This window comes from Megalopta genalis, chromosome 6, assembly GCF_051020955.1.
Source record: "Megalopta genalis isolate 19385.01 chromosome 6, iyMegGena1_principal, whole genome shotgun sequence".
Lineage (NCBI taxonomy): Eukaryota > Metazoa > Arthropoda > Insecta > Hymenoptera > Halictidae > Megalopta > Megalopta genalis.
This window is the reverse complement of record NC_135018.1, coordinates 20827414-20846909: the sequence shown is the minus strand read 5'-3', so window position 1 is coordinate 20846909 and position 19496 is coordinate 20827414. Positions and strand designations below refer to the sequence as shown.

The 19496-nt window shown below is 35.0% G+C and overlaps 2 protein-coding genes across 8 annotated transcripts in view; both read left to right on the top strand.

The window, feature by feature from the left end:
- wge (BAH domain and coiled-coil containing protein winged eye) overlaps positions 1-7150 on the top strand; it is a 178124-nt gene extending 170974 nt beyond the window's left edge. For all 4 annotated transcript variants that reach the window (XM_076522941.1, XM_076522940.1, XM_076522938.1 and 1 more), the window contains one exon: positions 441-7150. In XM_076522941.1, coding sequence (XP_076379056.1) covers positions 441-659 — 219 coding nt within the window. In that variant the 3' untranslated portion in view covers positions 660-7150. The remainder of the gene's footprint in view (positions 1-440) is intronic.
- A 2815-nt stretch (positions 7151-9965) lies between these two features.
- Positions 9966-19496, top strand: part of cher (filamin A protein cher) — a 74251-nt gene continuing 64720 nt past the window's right edge. The window contains exons 1-2 of one of the 4 annotated variants that reach the window (XM_076522942.1): positions 9966-10154; positions 18164-18522. In XM_076522942.1, the coding sequence (XP_076379057.1) occupies positions 18183-18522 (340 nt within the window). In that variant the 5' untranslated portion in view covers positions 9966-10154; positions 18164-18182. The remainder of the gene's footprint in view (positions 10155-18163; positions 18523-19496) is intronic. The other 3 variants (XM_076522943.1, XM_076522944.1, XM_076522945.1) reach the window with 3 other exon arrangements.

Here is a 19496-nt window from a genome sequence, read left to right as displayed (position 1 = left end):
TGTCCACACTGAAGGAACAGAGTTTGAGTGGTATTTGGAGTTTGTTTCGGTTTCAAAACTACATTTATTGCTAGCAACAAATTGTTCAGAAGCAAGTTAGTTTGTTTAGGATGCTAAAGACGACTGAAGAAAATTTGTTCTTTGCGCTATTTCCTATTGTAAGATCAACACAGAATTAGTTCTTGTCACTTCAGTGTGGACATAACATAACCCTTTGTTGGAAGCTTATTAAAACGGTTCAGAACAGAAGAGTTTTAGAAATTCGAGACTCTAGAATCAAAATAGTTTTGAAACTGCAAGATAAAAATTCTCAACAGTCAAAAAACAAAATATTTAGAACTTGTCACATAGACGAGTATGATAGCTCTATTATCACAGAAACCGTTAATTGCACTCTGTTACCACTAATTGTCAAGTAACGCAACTTTGTAACTGTTCAGGGCGCGCTGTTCGAGTCCCCGCACATAGATGAGAACGATGTTCAGACAATCTCTCATAAATGCGAGGTGTTACCACTGGAGGAATACACGGATAAGTTAGGTAAAGAACCTGATGATCATAGGTACCTAACGATCTACGACAATAACGACATTTACTATTTGGCCGGTCACTACGATCCCACCACGCACCTCTTGACCACGCGACCCGGGGTTGTTTGAGAACAGCTAAAGCTGACGATTAAGCTAACGAGTGTTACTTAATTGTCGTCAGCAATCTAATCCAATACTGTAAAATAACTATGAAACACCGTCACAAGTCGAAACTTACTGTTAACTTGGCGAATGATATGATGGCTGAACGATTTCGGTGCGGGAAATACTGCGTGAAACGAGCAAGCCGTACATTTGTAATTTACAAACGTGATTAGCTGTCAGAACATACAATTCTGATTGCACTTTAACAAACCTTGCGAGTTTCAACCACAAGGCACAAGCATTATTTATGGTCGCAGTGAACGGGACGCCTTATTTTCTATTTCTGTTCTCTCTCTCTATGATCACACATTGTTACGGATGTTGATTTGCATTTAACCGAGCTTTGGGCGTGCGCATGACATAAATCGGGATTCGTGTCCACGGTTGTTGATTAATAGAATCTTGCGTCTTTCATATCGTTCAAGCTTAATCTTTCGTTCACAGGTGAGTTTTATATCGATAGAACATAGTTTTCCGAACGTCTCGGTTTATTGTTGCGGATTAGTAGGTTGCAGCGAGAGATTTGTGAGCGAGCTATTCTCGAGCGTCCCATCAGACACGTGCAATGGCGAGTTGCATCATTGTTCGAGCAGGTGTATATCAGACGAATCTGGTATTGTGATAGTTTTATATATGACACGCGGATCGGGGCGACAAGTTGCCGAAATTCGAGTCGAACGCGGTACAGAAGGAGGCTTGTGCCTTGTGTAACAGAATTCAAAAAAAATGAAAGACCACTCTCTGTCCCGTGATCGATCGCCGATCGCGGATCGCGGATCGCGGATCGCCGGAGAGCAAGGACGCGTGTATTAATGATTCTATATAGGAGAGATGCAATAAGTATACCGAGCGGCATTACGACGACGCGAGAGAATCTACGCGGACTCTTGATCAAGAATGTTTTATCGACTGTGTATATAATATACATGCATAGAGTCTATTATATGGATGTTGTACATAAAGATATCTAAACGACAAAGGACACTCGCCTCTAATTGTTAGTCGTTAGAACAGTGTTTAAATAATACTATCGTCCGATAGCGAGGAAGAAAGGCGAGCGAGAGGAAATTCCAATACTCTGACGTTCAACGCAAACACACAGGGATACAGTATATGTACTTAGATTAAGAATCGCCTGCTCGTGTCCCTCCGATTTTTTCGCGGTCTTTGCGGTGGCTGCTCGAGAAGTGAGCGAACTTGGGGCTTCGGACACTTGCGCAATCCGGCAATCAATCACGCACCACGCGTACAAAAAGTAACCACTGTCGAGCGGCCTCTGTATTTGGTTTTTCGTAGGATCTGGAACGATTGATCGACTGCGACGCGAGCGGGCGTCCTTCTCGTTTTATTTCTCAACAATGCAAGAGAAACCAAGCATTGTGTCGCTGGTGATAAGAGACAAGGTGCTACACACAACCTGTTTGTGGGCTATGCGTGACTGTTCCCAAATTATCGACTGATAGGTAGAGGTGCGATTATCGATTACAGATAAATTACCTGTGTTTTTTCTAATATCATCATAGCGAATTAATCAGTTAAGATAGACAACGATTCAATTTATTAGATTGTAAGGAAACCGACTATAGTTTTGGCACATAATGTATAAAGAGGGCATACTTAACACTATATAACTACTTATTTTAAAGTTGCCGAAACTATGAAAACCCTTTCATAGGAAATGATGGAATAAATTTCTTAATTCAAGCATACATTCTAATAAAAATAAAGAAAAATTCTTTTTATTTTGTTGTTTTTATAAAGTAATACACATCAGCGTTTTTTAGTTAGTGTTAAAATGAATTTATGTAATCGAAGTAGCTTTATTTTGTACAATAAAAATCAAAACTTCTGGTATTAATACATTTCAAATTTGGGATATTTTTTTCTTTTATGAAAAAATTTGAATCAATATTGTTATGTACAATTATTGATCGCTCCATCGAGATCAAATACGAGCGCTGTCTGCAATGAAATCAAATGAAAATAAATAGATTTTCAATATTTTTGCGCAACTTATGCATTGCAGTTTATATGAGGTGCATTTCTTCATTGATCATATTTTGAGACGGCGATAATATCTCGATATGATTTATCGATGATCGCACCTGTATCCAGAGGGCGATTCAAGCTCCCGCGAGTTGATTTGATTCGTCGCAGGATTAAACGATGTGGAACTCGTTAGCGTTAAGGCCTTTTAATTATAGTGGCACACGGAAGTATGTGAACGATTGTTTTTGCGGTTTTCGATTAGTGAATTTTGTATTTCAAATGAGAATATTGAAAACAATATGGTATTTGCGAAAATGGGTAAGTTTTGAGAAAATAATCTAATGACCTATGCAGTGTTCAGAGTAGATTTATTAGAAAGACGAATTTTACGAAAAATATTTGAATACTTTCTGTTTAGTGGTTTATTTTTAATGTTTTAAAATAAGTGCTACACTACACCACAAAATATGGTAAGGATGTAAATGTTTAAGATCAACGATTTTAGAGCATTCGAGTATTTTCACGTGCTTAATCTACTGTAAACTGCGTCAACCTTGTTGAATTATTTTTCAATTGCATCGATATAATCTTTAATGTTCCTCTTTACTCCAAATACAATTTTTACCGATTTGATTACTAGTATAAATTGAAAGTACATTTAATGTTGTTACAATGATATTACAATGGTATTACAATACTATTACTCTGATATTGGTTTAATAACTCTGGGAGTAAAATGAATTTTGTAACGAAACAGTGTAAATTCACAGTGTGAAGCTAAATCAACTTTTTGATTATCTTCCAGACTCAACACTGTTTCATACTGTTTATCCTCTATTTTATTAAAATAAAATAACACATTAGAAATATTCATTACTATGCTGTCCCTATATAATTCTTTCTTATTCAATGCGAATGGAAACCTCATTTGAAACATAATCAACAGAACATACCCAGATAAGTTGCAAATACTTCACTAGTTGAAAATCGCAAAAGCAAGCATCGTATTGCTTTTTCGTGTCACTGTAGGCTTGCTTTCTCCGAATTCGGGGAACTTTTCTGTCGAAAGGAAAGATACGAATCGTGTTGACTCGAGACTGTAAAATGACTCCCTGGCTGTTTTACCAAGGCGAGGCTCTTGTCCTTTTGGTTCCTGCGATTATTATACCGAGAGCAGGAATATTTGCTGCTCGCAACGGGACGAGGCACGATCTTAGTACAAACTGCAGTTACAACAATCGGCCATGTGATTTCGGCGACGGCGATAAAAGTACTTATGCGTGTGACGGCGTGCGAGTTCAAGTACACGCGATGATTCCCGTCCTGGGGTCTCTACGGATGCAACCATCGGTCTCCGATAGATCGCGACCTCCGTTTGTACAGTGATCGTTAGTCGCACGACGATATTCGAGTTTCTAATTCGTCGTTAGATTGATATGGCAACGATGATCTTGCCTTCTCCAGCAAGTATCGATCGTGCACACCATGCACGGTCTCTGTATATTTCCATGGTATTTTTGTCGTTTCCCTGGGGATCACTTTACACTGACTTATCCTCGACGCTTCCGTTCTGTGAGAAGCAGCTTACGCGTAGACAACGTAGAGGAGGCATGTTCGCTTGTAGATTTGTAAATACGTAGACTAGGAATAGATCTAAGGAAATGTCGGTGTCCTCGATCGTTTTTTTTATACGACCCGGTCGAATTTACCCGTAATCGCCCCACCTCCCTCCTTCGCTCGGCGATTATTCGAAAATGAATAAAAACGGAATGAAATTCCGGCCCGAAGGAATCATATCTAGAATCTAGAGTATGGATCGATGCGTAGATTATATGCATAGACTAAATGGCTCCACGAAATATTTCACACGATCATGTCGATTTTCAGCGTCGTAGTGAAATTTTAATTCGACTACTCGTGCAGTCTGTTGCGAAACTGTTGTTCGACGAATAAATTCAGCTGGGGAATTGGCGATGATGAAATCATTTGCTAAAATTCTCCCTCGTGGACGAGATGACTTTCTGTAAGAGGGAGGGATTCTCCTAAGTGAAGATTCTCGTTTAGGAGGCTAGAAAATTGTTATTTAAAAATTCATATTTGTAATGGAATGAACAATGTAGAAATTTGCAGTTTCCGACACATGGTCGGATGTTGGTATTTTCATAAACAGAACTTTGCTCTATTAAATTCCACAAGCTAACTTAATAAAAGCCGCAGAGTAATGCGTCAAAGACATTTGTATAAGAACAGTGTATAAAACACGAGTTTGAAACAAAATATGTAAACTAAACCACTACCTTTAATGCAATAGGGATATTAAAATGCAAGGTTTTAGATAGTAAAAATGCTTTTGTAAGAGATTATTGAATGAATTTATGTATTTGAATCTATTGAATTAGTCGAAAAGTAACTTCCGGTAGAGAACAGATTTAAATGATTCTTAACGTTAGATTTTGATATTTTTAACATGCTAACGTGGATTTATTTCAATATAATTAGTGGATGTTTGATCGATTTTGGTATATCTGTTAGAGCATTTATTAAAATTTCGAGCTAATTTTATAATCGTAGGTATCTAAAGTCATAGTACATGGCATAATAATAAAAAAATTCGTAAATTTTGTTTGCTAAATTATTTTATGATCTGTGAAACATTACCAGCGAGTGGTGGACTATTAAAGTAGCGAACATAAATGCCGAAGACTGCAGATTCCAATCTCGCGCATTCCGTTGCAAGAAAGAATTGTTAACCATCATTTTCTAGCCTCGTAGACCTTAATTTAGCAAGCTGTCGAGACCGCGTATAAATTCGACGCTGTAGCTCTACATCCTCGGACATTTCGTCGTTCCGAACAGATTTTGTGCATACTCTTGATTCGTAAAGACAGAAGGGTCTCGAAAAGATGAGACAGATGCCCATATATCTCGCACCGACACTTCTTTGTTCTTGAAATCTCTTCATGGAATTGAGGCGCGTTCGGGAGAGTTACACGGTTGCTTGAGAATAATAGACGACGTGTCCTTCGGGATAAGACATCCGAAGCGCGATTCGCTCTGTTCTGGCAGATTCGGGAATTCGAGACTCGGTGAGACAATTTTCTAAGACACATAAGTGTATACCGTTCGAGCTAGTCGAGCCGCCGTGTAAAGATTATCTAGGTTGTAAGCGTGCGATCGTCGTGTAACGGATGGACGAAAGGTTCGCGTTTTCTGCGTTCGACGGTGGTGGTATCTTCTCTATCTATTTCTCTTTCTATTTCTTTATCTATCTATTTATCTACCTATCTATCTATTTATCTATCACTCTGACTATATCACTCTCTTTATCACCGATGCTCCGGACACTGACATTTTCTCGACAGATTTCTCTGTTCAAGAGGAGACACGAGCATTTCGTCGATCCAACACCGTCGCGTTGCGGTACTCGATTAATTGCCATTTGTATCTACTTGTTCGCGGCGGCGACGACGACGGTGGTGAACTGCGATAGTTAGCGTTTAAACGGAACACACGCGGATCTGTATGTATAGTTTATGTGGTTAAGGATGCGCGCGGATGACTTAAAGTATGGGAGCGAGAATACACAAACACAGAAGACAAAGATGAAGAGAATATTTTATTCTAGAGAATCGAAATTGTTCTATTTTATTAAACGGAGAATAAAAACGCGGATAGTCGATCTAACAATATAGGAGAAACGTGAATGCGAGGACGCGAGCGTGCGAGCAAGTATAGTGAGCTAAATGACGACGACGACGACAAGAACAACAACAACAACAAAAAAATGAATAAAAGCAGCACATGAAATGTCAAAAAAAGAATATCTATATATAGATATATAAGTAAAAAAAGTATATATATATACGAGGTGGAAATAAATCTTAATTGCGCGAGACGCGAAGCTAGAAAACTTAGGAGACCTTCAAAGAGACGCGCGACTGTTTCGAACCCAAAAGTCTGAGAACAAAAAAAAAGAGAAAAGAAAATGAAAAAGAAACAAGAACACAAGAAAATAACAAGATTTCGAGATAAACAAAGAGAGATACAGTTGAATTTTGTTTATATTTTCCTACGCGACTTTTGTATGGTAAGGCGGCGTGCGTGCATGCATGTGTATGAGTGTGAATAATAACCGAGTCTCGGTTGACGCTTGTAATAGAAAAGTTGTACACGAGTTTCCGAGGTCTCGCTGAGATATGCTAAAACGGAGAACATAAAAGAATCGCGACGAATGTAAATGCCTGATGCACTGCGTTCATGTACATGTACATAGAAGTATACTTGTTTTAATTTCTCGCTTGATTTCTAACAGTATTGTCAGGTGAACCATTTCTCTCCCCCGTGGGCAAGTGCGCTTCGGTTCGATTCCTTTTTTCTATCTACTCGGTAAAAAAAAAAAAACAAGATTCACGTATTTATGTTGGAAACAGTTGAAATAAATGCCATTGTCATTGAGGACTCCGTTACAGGACGGCCCAGCATTTTTCTCCCCTTCTCGGCGACGTTCTTTCAGGTCATCGATTGGGGAGCATCGAGGAAATCTAACAGAATCACGACGACGAAACAAGAAGAAATTTCGAACGTGCTACAAGCTAGAGTATATTCGTGTTGCAACTGCGATAGGATTTAATGGGTGATTAAACGTGCTACCTAAATTGTTTGTAAACTACTTGATGTATGAAAACCATTTTCTTTCAACCATTTGTTCAAATATCATGTAGTTTAACAAAATTTAGCCCTTGACTGAATCTCGTATAAGTAATAAATTTAACCCTTTTATGGGTTAAACCCTTAAAAGGTAGTATTTATTTCTAAATGGATTAATCCTTTGCACTCGAAGCCATTTTAACTGTAAATTTTAATTAATTTTTCTCACTTACGGTACTTCCATTTTATACGACAAAGTGCATTTCATGCATATGAAATTTATAGTCTTGCGACTCGTACAACGATTACACTTTTAACAATTTTTTACGTCCAGACTTTTATAATATAAAAATTATCTTGGAGCGTGATGTAATAATTTTTTTTAATGGTGTCTCAGAGTCACCACTCGAGTGCAAAGGGTTAATATACCATAGGGTTGCATGAGAGATACAATATTTATAAAATCAATACATGGTACATCGGACGTTTTCACTTTACAAAAGTGAAACATCTTTCACTTAAAAACTCTCGAAACACATCTCGATACACACAAAATGTGTGTAATATATATATATACAAGTTGCGCTACTTATTTTCTGTAAAATATTCAACAGATCTTCTCGACACTGTTTCTAAGAACCGTGTGAAGTTGAATATCGAGTTACTTGTCATTCCCAATTTTCATTGATCATCCCCTAGTAAACATTCCTGTGACATGATGGATCGCTGACCGAACGTGCTCATTCACCATGATCCTACGACAGTTCTGTCTAACCCTAAGCTCCCCCTATTGAAGATCGCACACAGGTTATGACTTTGCTATAAAACCCTTCGTAGACTGAATGGCACCTCACCAAATGAGGTTCTATAAAATTTCTCCATGCCTTTTCCTACCAGTCGGTCTTATTATTTCGAGCTGAGAATACTTGACGTGTGATACATATAAGCATTTCAGTGTGAATACGTGATTTTCTTCGCCGTCTAGGTTTCTTTGAAAGTAAGTCAATTATCAATTACTATTATACTATAGTCATTGATTACTCTTGCTGATCAGTGTCAACGATATGTTCTCTTTAGCGCTAGAAGGTCCAAGCCGTCTATCGATGCTGGATGACGTATTTATTACTCTGCGCGTCGCAGTTTTGCGAGTGAGAAATCACTGCAAGCGACAACCATCTATCGGTCACGGGATTTTATTAATTAGCGTCGTTTCACTTTGTGACTGAGAATACTCAGGGTCGCATATCCTTCTAACGGTCGTGCGACCAATTAAGCTTCTTAGGTCCGCGGTCCAATTCCGTTGATGAATTGAGTAATCCTTGAAGATCTTGCCATTGAACAGGTGATTAGCTTTGATCCCACATGTTGCATAGGTTTTGCAACACTGTACTGTATTTCTGTTTGGATCTACGTGATCTACGGGTTCATGTTTTTATCTAATCGTGTCGTATCTATAAACATGTTCCTCTATATGATTATATTGATTGATGGTGCAGTTTATACAGAAAGATATTCATAATACGGTAGTATGATAATTCTAAAAGTATAATATATCCAAATTAACAGAAACATGCCGGAATATTTCTCGTAATAATCAATAATTCAGCATTACAAGAAGTCTATATATATATCCTTAAATTAATTAGCTTAATAAAATTTCATACATCATTTTATAGAAAAATTATTTTGTCCACATGGAAGTACTTACTTAGTATCCAGTGCGTGAAAAATGATTACGCAGTTAATATTTTAGATCATTAGTATCTGAAAAACGAAACGTAACCCATGGGAATTTTTCTGATTTATATTTACCTTTAGTTTTCAAATATCCCATGCATTTAGCTTGATAACAGAATAAATGAAAAATTGTGACAAGACAGCGAAATCAATGGTTATAAATACGTACCATCTAATCTTTGAATTTCTCCAACGAGATTAAAGAGCAAGAAAGTTAGTTACGATAATCGCGTAATCTGTCGATCAATAGATAACGCTCGAAGGACAGACATTAATCGAAGTAATGCACAGCGTACATACACATACACATAGAAACTACACACGACGTCACTGAAACGCAAGATTGATCAGACCGAATAAAGTGATACAGTGTTCAACGCAGTGTTTACAATTAACGGCAAAAAGATTATTTCTACTTTCACTAACGTCTTTTGGCAACGGCTGCGAAACGAGAATTATTCACATCGACTACACGACTCGAAGTTAATTATAATTACTCGGCTGCCGCATTAGTTGTCCGCGATAATTGATCGAGAATTAGTCGGGAATAATATCAAAGTACTTCGAGGCTGATATTGAGCGCGTCGAGTTTCCTTGTGATCATAATCTAAATCTAGATACTCCTAAATTACGCGAGTTGCGTAAGATGAAGAAAAAAAAAATGATCGGATGCAAAGATTATAAATCTTAACTATAAATCGTAGAGTTGAAGCCGAATAAAAGAATAAGGAGAGGAACAGACAAATCTCGGCGTGTATGTACGTATATATAGTTTTGCTGGTAGAGTGGGAGACTGTTGAAGACGAGGGGATAGTGAACTATTCTCGGAGTTTGTTCGGTACGTTTTCCCTCTCTTCCAAATTCGGCGGCGGTAAACGTCAGTAAACCTTTGTAAACTGCATTGAATAGTTCGAAAACTTGTTTCTCTTTCCCGTTTCGCTCAGCCCCCGTGTTTAACGCTTCGGTTTTGTATTACGGTGCGCGAACGGTGTGATAGTGTGCACTATACTGACTGCACGCGCGGAGGGAAATACTTGGTGTAACGTGCAACATTGCTGCAGATTTTTATTTCGATTTGTGAAAAAGGTAGTTGAACGGTATGCTTGGTAAACCATTGAATCTGACGTGATTTGCAATCTAAAAAAGTTCGGTCTTAGGTTTTTCAGAATTTCTATTTTAATACGGCAGATCTTATTTTGTTGAACCAGTTGCTGCGTGAAACGTGTAGGTTTTGTTGTGACGATGACAATTCAGCTTAGATTTTGCACACTGTATCGCGTTTTTGATACAAAGCTAAGTGAAATTGTAAACAGTCATTTTCGAGGATGTTTTGTAATACGTTGCAAGCATAAACATACTCTTTCTCTTTCTCCCTCTCTCTCTCTCTCTCTCTCTCTCTATCACATTCCTTTGAGTTCTTTCGTCTGTTAGGTGAGCAGTGTAACGCTACATCATTTGTTTATAAATACCTTTGTTATATTATTTATAGCTATCGCATTATTCTATTGTTACTGGAATAGATTGCAGTTCTTGTTAAGTTTTCATGTCGGAGTACATAATATTTTGGTCTAATTGCGAATACGAGAGTATATAAATTCGTGTGTCATAAATTTAATAGGTGTTCTTTAATTATATGTTTTTAACTGATAATTTGTTTAATGTCCAGTAAAAAATCATGGTATCAATTGACTTAAAGACGCGCGGTTCTTGATTAATATGATATCTATATAATAGGTCTTTGAGAATAATCATTATTAACATTAATTATTATTTTTATATATAACATTTCCACTATAATTTTCAGTTTATAAAATTATCTACCATTTTATTTCAAAAACCTTACATACTCTATTACATCACTGTTATGCATGACTATACGGGGTGTCTTGTAACTAATGGTAACCGCGGAAGGGTGTTTACGTTACGCATACCTTTTTTGTTACATCTGTTACTATTCTAATTTATGTTCCCGACATTCTAATCGAAAAATGTATAAAGTAAACTTTTAGATAACGAAACCATCTACATATAATATTATGTATATGATTATTTATTTTAGACAGGACATTGATAAGTACTTTGTATAATTCATGCTTTGTTTAACCTTAACAGAAATGATAACATTTCCGATTACAAGAAATGAGGTTTTGTATAAATTAATATTAATGCCTATATAAATTATAAACTGTTTTTGTGAAATATCAGTTCACTTTTGCTCAAATCTACGTGAGTAAACTGTAGCGTATATCACAAAGCACAATGAATGAAATTTCGAGATTTTCGCATTATAATTTCGTCATTTCGTTAGAATATTAATTAATCTTTTTTTATGAAAAAGTTGTAATACATTCTAAAGTTATGATCATATAAATTGTTGGTCTCTTTTGTTGTCGTCGATCATGGTTACTACAGTTCCAGCATCATTTTACGACATTATTGATAAGCATCAATTTTAGATTCGTTAGTCAGAACAATTATTTTGATCATCTATGCAATTTTTATAAATTCATACATGCACCCTATGTGACACTTATTTATCAACCATTTCTATATTTGCACAATATTTATTAATATATTTGCACTATATATATTAATATATTTGCACTATATTTGCATAATACAAAATCTCACTTTGCAATGGTATATAAAACAGAAAAAAACTCCATGAAAATATCCACATCATTCATTGGAATCATTAATTTCAATGATTATTATCTTTCATACAGTACCATTCACATAATTATTTCATAAATGAAAACTGTGTATCACAAGCCGTACAAATAATTATCTTATTTAGAAACTCTCTTATCTGATGGTTTATTTTTGTAATATCCTGATAGCAAAATATTCTATTAACTACAAATTTCATTTAAGTTCTCTACTATAGATGGTAATGTATCCAAATAATACAATGATTAGATAATAAAACGTTATCAGAATATTGTAAAAATAAATGTTCGGATAAGGAAGTCTCTACTGTATTTTTCTTGTATGAATTATTATTAGACTGCAGAATTTATACATTCATTGCAAAGATTAGTAGATCAAATTTAAAACAGTAGAAAATTTAAGAAATTTAATATTGTCTGTGTATCATTTTTGACTTATTAAAACTATCAAAGAAAGAAGGAAACAGTTTCATTTGGCCCTTATTTGCTGCAATTGATAAAGAAACTTCTTATTTTGCATACAGATCCGCAGTCTAATCATTATACTATTCAACTTTTACAATATAAATAGCATAACGAAATGTGAAAAATGAAATAGCAAGAAGTACTGTGATGTACCCTACAATTTCTAAATATATATAATTATATTCTATAAATATTTATTATCTATAATTATTATTCTATAATTAATAATAAAAATAAAATAATTAATATAATAATATATATATATATAATAAATATAATTACATCATAATCCATTTTATTCGTGGCATAAACAAATTTCATTTTCCCTATGAATGTTCAAAATTATCTGAATCATGATGTGATAGTTTTCACTTTTAAAAGCGTCAGGCCTCGATTGGCACAAGCCGCAACACGTGTTTCCGGTGACAAAACCCACAACTTTCTGTCGAAAGAATGCTAATACAGAATCCGAATTATGTTCGAGAAGGTCTAGATCAGACATGTAGCAAGCCGGCGCGCGATTGTACTCGCCAGATTCGGTGGATAGAGAGCCAAGAGCAGCGCGCTGAGCAAGCCTCGCTCTTCAAGAACTAGATCCTCGCGGTGGGGTTAGGGTAATCTATGAGTCAGGCATTGTCACGAATTCGCTGTGCCTAGCATCTCCTCAGCAAGAACACAACGATACAGTTTCTATCCTTTTATAGTTTTGGCACCTCGCGTGGTTCGCTGTCTAACTCGCGAACCTTGGATGCAGCTCTTGCTCAGGAAGGTTCTACTTGGATATGACTCATCTACGTTCTACGTAAAAGTTCTCCAAATATATGAAATCCAGATTTCTTACTTTATTCAGCGAAAGACTATTAATATAGTTTTGTGAGTTGCATCCCAAAGAAGTTCGATGATTTTCTTTTAAATAGCCATTTGAGAGAATAAGTTGTTACGTTAAGTTAATCTATAAGATTCGTCGGATTATGGGTGAAATTACTGAAACTATTGATCTGCGATTTTTGATGAATTATTAGAAGACCGCTGATCGATAAAGCGTTACTGTTAAGTTCGTTGTAAATAAAAACGAGATGTATTTAACTCACTAGGGGACGAATGCGACTATGCCAATTTAGAGAAAATTTTGGAATTAGTCATGTTAATAAATTGCTAGCAAACATTAAACTTTTTCTCAATAACAGTTTTCAAAAAAGCTAGTAAATTACAGCATTTAAAAATGTTAATTAATTTTTCAGTTGCAATTAAAAAGATTTTGTAAAATAGTTGTGCTGCTTACTGTATTACTTGGGACTTCATCGTTACAAGTGGAAATCATTAAAAATATGGTATATTTCAATATTATTGTGATGATTATTTGTAGGTTCCTGGCACTGATTGCATATCGTATGCACCTTGTTTAAAAACCAGTAGTAATTGAAATAATTAGCCCCAAATTATTTAAATTTGAGAAAACACTTCAATTGAAGTAATCATTATATACATACGCATATATTAGTATTACGAAAAGGTATAATTGTATTTTGCATATCTGTGTAAATTATTTACGTTCCATTGGTAAAATAGTGTACCTTCTTACACAAATGGTGTGTATTAAATGAGAACAATACTAAAGTTGTGTTATTATCAGTCTGCAGTGTTCTCTTTATCAGTACCTTTGGTTTTACATTTCTATGCGGTCCTATACAAGAGGGTTTACGGTGTCCGTACCAAACTCCCTGAGCACATATGAATCGTACTTTATTTGTGTCGTAGCAACGAATTCAGTACAGTCTGTGGTTGTCTTAAATAAAATTTTGTCCATAGATGCTCCTTTACGTCAGTGAATTATTTTATAATTTTCGAATTTGCTGTGTTGAATGATTCATCTATATAAATTGAAGAAATAGAATTTGTATATAGAACAGTAATTGGGTCCATTTTTATCCAGAATCTTAATCTTTTATCCAGATTCTAACTTTCTAGCATCAGTTTAAATTATCCGCTATTTATGTCAAGTCCAAATAAGAAAATTGAAATTGATCCGAAAAAATGGGTTCATAAATATGTAACAAAAATTTACTTTTAAGGATTTGGTATGGCTAGATTTAATAAATAACTTTCCTTTAATAAATAATTTCGCCACTTTAGTTTTCGAAATTCTTTGGTTGCTCAATATGTATATTCAAGTATGCGATATTACCATCGGAAGATAATATGAATGTAATTCATGTTCGACAGATAATATTTCTATCAGTATTCTTATCGAACGTATGCTCGGTTCTGGAGCAAAGGTTTCATTATAATCTTTTCCAAATTTCTCTGTGCAATTTCTTGGGACGAATATGGCTTTTGATGGTCAACTGTGCAAACTATCTACATCTTGATCGATTTTGGAAACTCATTTTCAACTAATTACACGATCGCCCTTCAAACGTTTTACTGAAAGTTCTTTAACTTTTTATCGAAGGCTATATATTAACTTTTTTCACACATTTAAGAGGCAAATACATGAAAATAAAATCATGGTTTCGACTTCGGAATTATTAACAATTAACTAATTCCATCGACTTCAAGTGAAATATCGAAGATAATAACGAATGCGACACCAATTAATTTTCCTGGACTTTTATTATTAAATTCTCTTTTTACTGTATTTGTATTTGTATTTTTTATGCTAGCGAGGCGTATAGAAAAGCTATATAAAACACACAGTTCTCACTCAATCAACGATTCAATCTATTTTTTGCATAAAATATTGGACCTTGGAGAAAGGATACGTATATCTATCTACCCCAAAAATATCTTGGCACTAAAAGCTACAAATGGCTCATCCTAATTCAGGATGGATCCAATTATTTCACTTTTACACTTACTTATTAAATTTAATATTTTATGTATAAAATTTTTTTTATATGTGAAGCTACTTTCTTAAAATACTAGGGTTTTTAATATTTGTTAACCTATCACAACCGTATTTATTTGGCGCCTCTGTAATTAGATGTCCTCGGTGATTAAGCTATACAAGTAATTGAATTCATAAAATTAGTTAATTAATTTCATATTACAGAAATTGCTTTCATCTCGAATGAAAAAATTTAATTTAAAATGTAAGTTAGATATTTGTGCAAATAAAAATTCTGTCATGAAAACAGTGCTCTTGCATGTATTTAAACAACATATATTGGAAAGAGCAGAACGATGTTTTAACTCCTCGAAGAGTCGAGGAGGTTTTCCTATGGTGATATAGCCTATAACATATTTCAATTACGATAAAATCCTGAATGTCAAGTACGAAACTGATCGATTTGGCGCAAAATGGCACGATCCTCGAAAGAGCACTTCACACATCAGATATAGGACCTAAATGTAATATTTGGGCGAATATTAAATTGCTCCAGCTAGATTAATAATTATTGAACTGTGGGTTTTTACGTAAAATAAAAATATTCTGCGTTAATTGCAACAGACGGGAGCCTTCCTTCATTTTAATAAATCTACATATAATAATATATCAGAATTTTGAAAGTCTCTCAATATTTTTACTGTTCCAAACATCTATCAAGTTTCGTTGCGTAATTTAATACGTTATTTAATACTGACTATATAATCGAACAAAGCATGCTTAGAATTAAAATTGTTAACACGATATCACGAGTGTTACAAATGTTTATGATAAAACATAGGTTACACGAATAAGTTAATCCAGAAAATATAGCAGAATGCGCATGTGAAACCAAGCACAAGTGATAATCGTACACGTAAATAGAGTGAACCAAGTCTCTTCATGCATATTCCTTTATCTGTGTCAACTTGCATCGACTGCCGTATACAGTAGTCAATACAAAAGCTCGAAATTTCGTACCACTTGAAAACTTTCGAAAGAGATCCTTTCACCATTCCCACAGATTGCAGAGGATCCTGTGAGCAGTTTTCATATTTTCTGTTACTCCAAATTGTATTTCTCTTATCGCACTGGATCGTGATTAGTAGCTCCGACAATAGAAGACATTTTTATAAGTCGTTTTGCAGATGATTTCGTAATTTAAAATCTAACTTTGAGCCTGTGAATATAATCTGAACGTATTAACATTTCTTGTTGAAACTTTAGAACGTCGCTACAGTAAAATGAAGATAAAATGTTAGATTGGAAGACAACAAAGGAATTTCAGAAATATGAAAATTAAAAGAATTATTAATTGTGCACTTTATAGTTTGAACTTTTAATATCATCGTTTAGTTCTGACCTTTCAATATTATCGTAAATAATTAGGAGGCTATGTAATTAGTATGGTTACTATAAGTATGGTTTGTATTGCAAAAACTAAAACGTTAGAATATTTAGATGATGGAGGTAAGTTTGGGAAACAAATATTTCTTTTTTAATTTTATTATATTTGAGATAGTGACCGGAGAAAGTACTACAATTTATAATATTGTATACGATTCCATTTCGAATGATATTGACCATAAACATTTGTGCTGCACACGTATTCGCGGTTACGATCAGTAGAAGCAGACTCTGTGGCTTTATCTATTGCTACGCTTGGTTAATTTTTAACATGGTTTCATAAAAGAGTAACAAGAGTTATGAACTTGAAAAGGAACAAGAAAGATTACAATAAAAACTGTAGTTACAAATTTTTTCATAGAATACTTCACATTTAATACAATTTAGTATAATATACTACTTCAATCTAAAAGGAAACAATGTTGTCTTGTATGCATATGAGCTTCTATTTATGATACTGGAATGAATATTTATGATAGAAATGTTTTTAATATGCTCCTTCCTCTCTGGTATCTCCCCCCTCTCTCTCTCTCTCTCTCTCTTTTACATTCTTCAAAATTTATTGTCTGCTAGTTTGTTGCTTACATTGTTCACATATATCGATTGTAGAAAAAAAATTGTTACTATAAGTTAATAAAATAGTATTGAACTTTATAGTATGCTGAAATTCTTGTTCATGGAGTTGTTTTAATCATTTTAGTTGTGAAAATTGAATTGCATAAATCTACTGATAAAGTACACTATAAATAGAAAAGCGGAGTTATACTTCGATAATTATTTCCATTAAACATCTACGGTGTATCATTCGTAGATAGATCAGCAGTATTACTAGAAAATCAGTAAATCCGTTGGTATTTGTGACTACGTCATCGTTGGAAGCGTGGCGTGTAAATTCATGGTTACAATAAGTAGAAACGGCATGTAAATGACCAGACACACTGTCGAGCAATGTAACAGACTGGGAACTTATACTCTGGAATTTTATCCTTTACATTTTTGGTAGCAAATTTTGTATTCATCGAATATACATAACTACTGAAAATTATGAAGGCTTAATAGACTTAATCTAATATAAATATTTCACCAGAGGTATACAAACTGACACTCCGATAGCAACCGTAGTAAACAAAAATCACTGAAACAAAATCAAATAGTAATAAGGATAGTGAATCGAACAAACACAAGTACAAACTCTCGCGTCCAACAATTTCCTATTCTTCAGTCACCGGTATATTTATAACCGGGACACACAATTCGATGATTCCCGATATAATTAAAGTAAACAATGACGTATAAAGCGCATATCGCATCGACATTACCGCCATAAATCCGATTAATATACTTCGCGTAGAGAAACATTTATTCGCTTAGATTACTTTATCCGTAGAATGTGTTTCGCGCGCAATGCCAGCTTCAGTTTTTCAACGTACGTTACTCGTAAGAAACGAGCATAACACGATAAAAATCAAATGAAACAGAATGAAAGCAGAACTTAGTATACGCGCTCGCTGGAGGTAAAGAGAGAAAAATAAGAGTGGAGGGGGTGGGGGGTGCAGGAGAGGGAACAACGGAGAAAGAGAGACAATGAGACTGGAGAAGCGGGAGAGGTGACTGCGCAGAGCGTATAAACGCACACAAAGTAGATTCTACCACCTCTTTGCTCACCATCACCAATGTCGTCCCCATAGGAGCGAAGCGGCCGATAAAATGTGCGAGAACGATAAGTCAGTTGAGTGTGAGAACGCCGAGGAAGAGGACCTAGACATGATCGATCAGGACCTGCTCGAGGATGCACCGTGGAAGCTAATCCAACGGAACACGTTCACAAGATGGGCCAACGAGAAACTAAAAGTTATAAACAAACGGATCGACGATTTGGAGTGCGACCTGTCCGACGGCCTTGTATTGATAAGTTTGATCGAGGTGCTCGCGCAAAAGAGGCTACCCAGGCATAATCAGAAGCCCACCTTCAGGTCGCAGAAGCTCGAGAATGTGTCAGTCGCATTGAAATTTTTGGAGGACCAAGGAATACGAATCGTCAACATCGGTAAGTCACGGTTCCGCTTTTACCGACTGATTTTTATTAACTATTTTATTTCGAAATCGACGTGGCATCTTCAGCGTGTAAAACGTTGAATGTGAATTAACATTCTTCCAAATGCTTTTGCCATTTTTTATTAATCACTTTATCGAATGACATTTGTTAGAGAATTGAATTTTGCATGCGATACTTTTGGGATTCTTTAATGTAAACGAGAAATTTTGACGCCGTGGGGGATTGTTAATTGAAATTAATAGTAAACTGTGATTTATTTGTCATACTTCTGGTTTGGTTGAAGGCTTCTTTTCTCTCATGATCAGAATATTGAAGATTTAAAGTCAGTTTCGAATTGTAGTGGAATTTATGGAAATGTCATTTTGTTTATGGTGTTTTGCAAATTTTTTTAATGTGAAAGATAATGTTCCATGCTGTATGTAATTGTTCGTGACACAATAATTATATCACGATTTATTTGTTATATCTGTGGTATGATGCAGAATACTTTTCGTTCATAATCCGAATTTTTAAGAGTTGCAAGTCAGGTAGTTATTTGAATTAGAGAAAATGATATTTTCTCTGTGCTTTTATTAATATTTTTTGTATAAATATTTACATTTACACTATGTACAATTATTTATGAAAGTTTTATTGAATAATGAATTATTTATTGTCCCCTAGTATTGTGGTGGGAACTACATTTCTGTCATGTTTAAAATTTCAAAGATTTTGGAGCTAGTTTGTTACTAATATAAGGGAAAATATATTTAATTGTGGAAGGAAAGAAAAGTTAAGATGTGCAGAAAGATGAACAAGAACGATTTTATAGTGGTAATAATAGGAACATTTTTGTGAAGTAAATGGTTTACATTGTGTAAGGAGAAAAATGCTTCTTACCTGTGGCAACGATTGATACAGTGAAAAATTTGACTGGTATAATGTTTACGGTCATGTCAAGAACAAATTTCAGTGATGGATATCGT